The sequence below is a fragment of the Priapulus caudatus genome, unplaced genomic scaffold, assembly GCF_000485595.1.
Source record: "Priapulus caudatus unplaced genomic scaffold, Priapulus_caudatus-5.0.1 Scaffold197, whole genome shotgun sequence".
In the NCBI taxonomy this organism is placed as follows: domain Eukaryota; kingdom Metazoa; phylum Priapulida; class Priapulimorpha; order Priapulimorphida; family Priapulidae; genus Priapulus; species Priapulus caudatus.
The window spans coordinates 24,803-27,224 of NW_014577258.1; the positions used below are offsets into that span (position 1 = coordinate 24,803).

At 44.5% G+C, this 2,422-nt stretch overlaps 2 protein-coding genes across 2 annotated transcripts in view; both read right to left on the reverse strand.

The window, feature by feature from the left end:
• Positions 1 to 2,422, reverse strand: part of LOC106807114 (receptor-type tyrosine-protein phosphatase alpha-like) — a 16,536-nt gene that overhangs the window by 1,146 nt on the left and 12,968 nt on the right. The gene's annotated exons all lie outside the window — the stretch shown is intronic.
• Positions 518 to 2,292, reverse strand: LOC106807161 (receptor-type tyrosine-protein phosphatase alpha-like; the record flags this gene model as incomplete). Its single annotated transcript, XM_014809429.1, is given in 3 exon segments — positions 518 to 1,265; positions 1,734 to 1,869; positions 2,138 to 2,292. Coding segments are annotated over 3 exon segments (354 nt in total), but the record flags the coding sequence as incomplete, so codon positions are not given.

The window sequence follows — 2,422 nt, forward strand, 5'->3', positions numbered from 1 at the left end:
GAGAAAACACACAGAGATCTACAGCTCTGAATCTACTATGTAACCGCTATGCCCGCACTGTCGTGAGAAAACACACAGAGATCTACAGCTCTGAATCTACTATGTAACCGCTATGCCCGCACTGTTGTGAGAAAACACACAGAGATCTACAGCTCTGAATCTACTATGTAACCGCTATGCCCGCACTGTCGCGAGAAAACACACAGAGATCTATAGCTCTGCATCTACCGCCGACTGTGCGTCATGGAGAACACGTGGCCACGCGTATCTCGCTCGCTCGCAAACCATCCATCTGCCCATCCTGCAATTCACGGGCAGATGTAGCCAATCAGTGTTGTACTACGACATTCTAAAAACAATGCTTAGTGATGCGGTGCCACAGAGATGACGGTATGGCAGCAAACGCGCACACGCACGAACTGTTGCAGGTTGGCGACCGACATCTCGAGGGGGGATGGTTGTGGTTGTCTCTCTGGGAGGGAGACGCGATGGGCGACGGTGGACGGCTTTGAGGCCTGAAAGTTATGCTCAGAAAAAGGTTCCATTCGACATTCGCATGTGTTTACGAAATGCTGTATAAATTCTTAAGGTTATAAATATTAAAGTGGAGCCGACGGACCTAGTCTTGTATATGGTTTCCATGTCCAGATCCCCATATTCTTATATGAAATATAACTACTAAATCTAAGCTGCCCTGTTGATATCGCTAACCGAGTAAGAACATAGTAGTAGGTAGAGCTTGTAGCTATTATAAGTGGATTCAAAAACACATTTTACCAACTGCGTCTGATTATCTTACACTAACATGGAAGCCTCACCGAAACAGAAACAAAAATACTACCACGTCATTCGGGTGAATAAATAAACTGCATCTCAAAATTACAATAATATATCTTAACGTTTAAATACTTGCATGAATACAAATTTGACACAGTGGTAAATTCAACACATTCGTAAGAATCATTTCGCATAGAAATCAATGACGATTACCTCGCGCTGACTCTTGTGTTGCACAGAAAGGTCACTAATTATACAGTATAGCAACAGATACGACGCGCGTGCTGTTTGATAGGTAAATATGTAAAATAGTGTGTAGGCCTATAATTTTTATATCTCCTGACTGTTACACTGCTTACTATATAGCACCACGTTTAGTCTATAATAAGGTACCAGCTTCTCCACGTGCCGTGATGTGATCAGCATCACACCACGGAATATGATTCCAGGTATTCCTTGATCACGTCGTAGCAGAATCTGTACTGATCCTGCGAACAACAAACACTTGTAAGCAGGTGATGATCATTTCCATCGGAAGCAACAAAGCTCTTTCTCTCTGCTCTTCGCGCACACACGCATGCATGCACACACCCACACACACGCTCGCACACACTCTCTCCTTCCCTCTCCTTCTCTCTCTCTCTCTTTCTCTCTCTCTCTCTTGGTCGCGCCCCCTCTTCTCTCTCTCTCCCCCCTCGCTCTCTCTTTCCTCTCTCGATCTCTTTTCCTCCCCCACTGTCTATCCGCTCTTTCTCTCTCTCTCTCTCTCTCTTGGTCGCGCCCCCTCTTCTCTCTCTCTCTCTCTCTCTCTCTCTCTCTCTTTCCTCTCTCGATCTCTTTTCCTCCTCCACCGTCTCTCCGCTCTCTCTCTCTCTCTCTCTCTCTCTCTCTCTCTCTCTCTCTCTCTTTCTTACACGCACTTTCACTCTATCTCTACTCTATCATCAATCACTCACAAAGTTTTCGATGAACTGAGGTCGGCTTGACCTCGCGACCTTGACAGCTTTCAGGATGTCGACCGTCTCCTCAGCAGCTATCTGATCAAACACGTAGCTGCAGACGCAGTAGATGCCGGCTGATGACGCACCGTTCCTATGATACAACACATCGTTAGGTAATTAGTTCATTAATCGGCTTTCCATTTCCTCGTTCCTGCGAAATAGGAAATATATGAAATTCGGACGGAGGTTCCTACTTTATTATTATTATTATTGTTGTTGTTGTTGTTGTTGTTGTGTAATCCTCTATTTTGTTATAGTTGAATGTTTTCCCCAGTCAATACTCAGTCGTAATGCTACTATGAACTTCTAATGCTATTATAACAGCTATATAGTTAATTAGGGTAAAGTCGTATATTTACATGCAGTGTACTGTCACCGGTCCCTTCATAAACTCTGCCTTCTTCATCCACATATGCACCCTAGCTAGCAGTGTTGCCATGGAAACGGCTGACTGCTGATTGGACAGCGGTTCGTCTAGTAGTTGAACTTGCGTTACTCTCAATGGCTCCTCGTCCGGCTGAAACGAAAGTTAAGGTTTCCTAGGAGCGAGTCATAAATGTAAAACTTACACTGAGATGAATATCAGCAGATGGTACACTGCAAGGAGAGATGGGGAGCACAGAAAAAAGAAAGTAAGAGAAAAA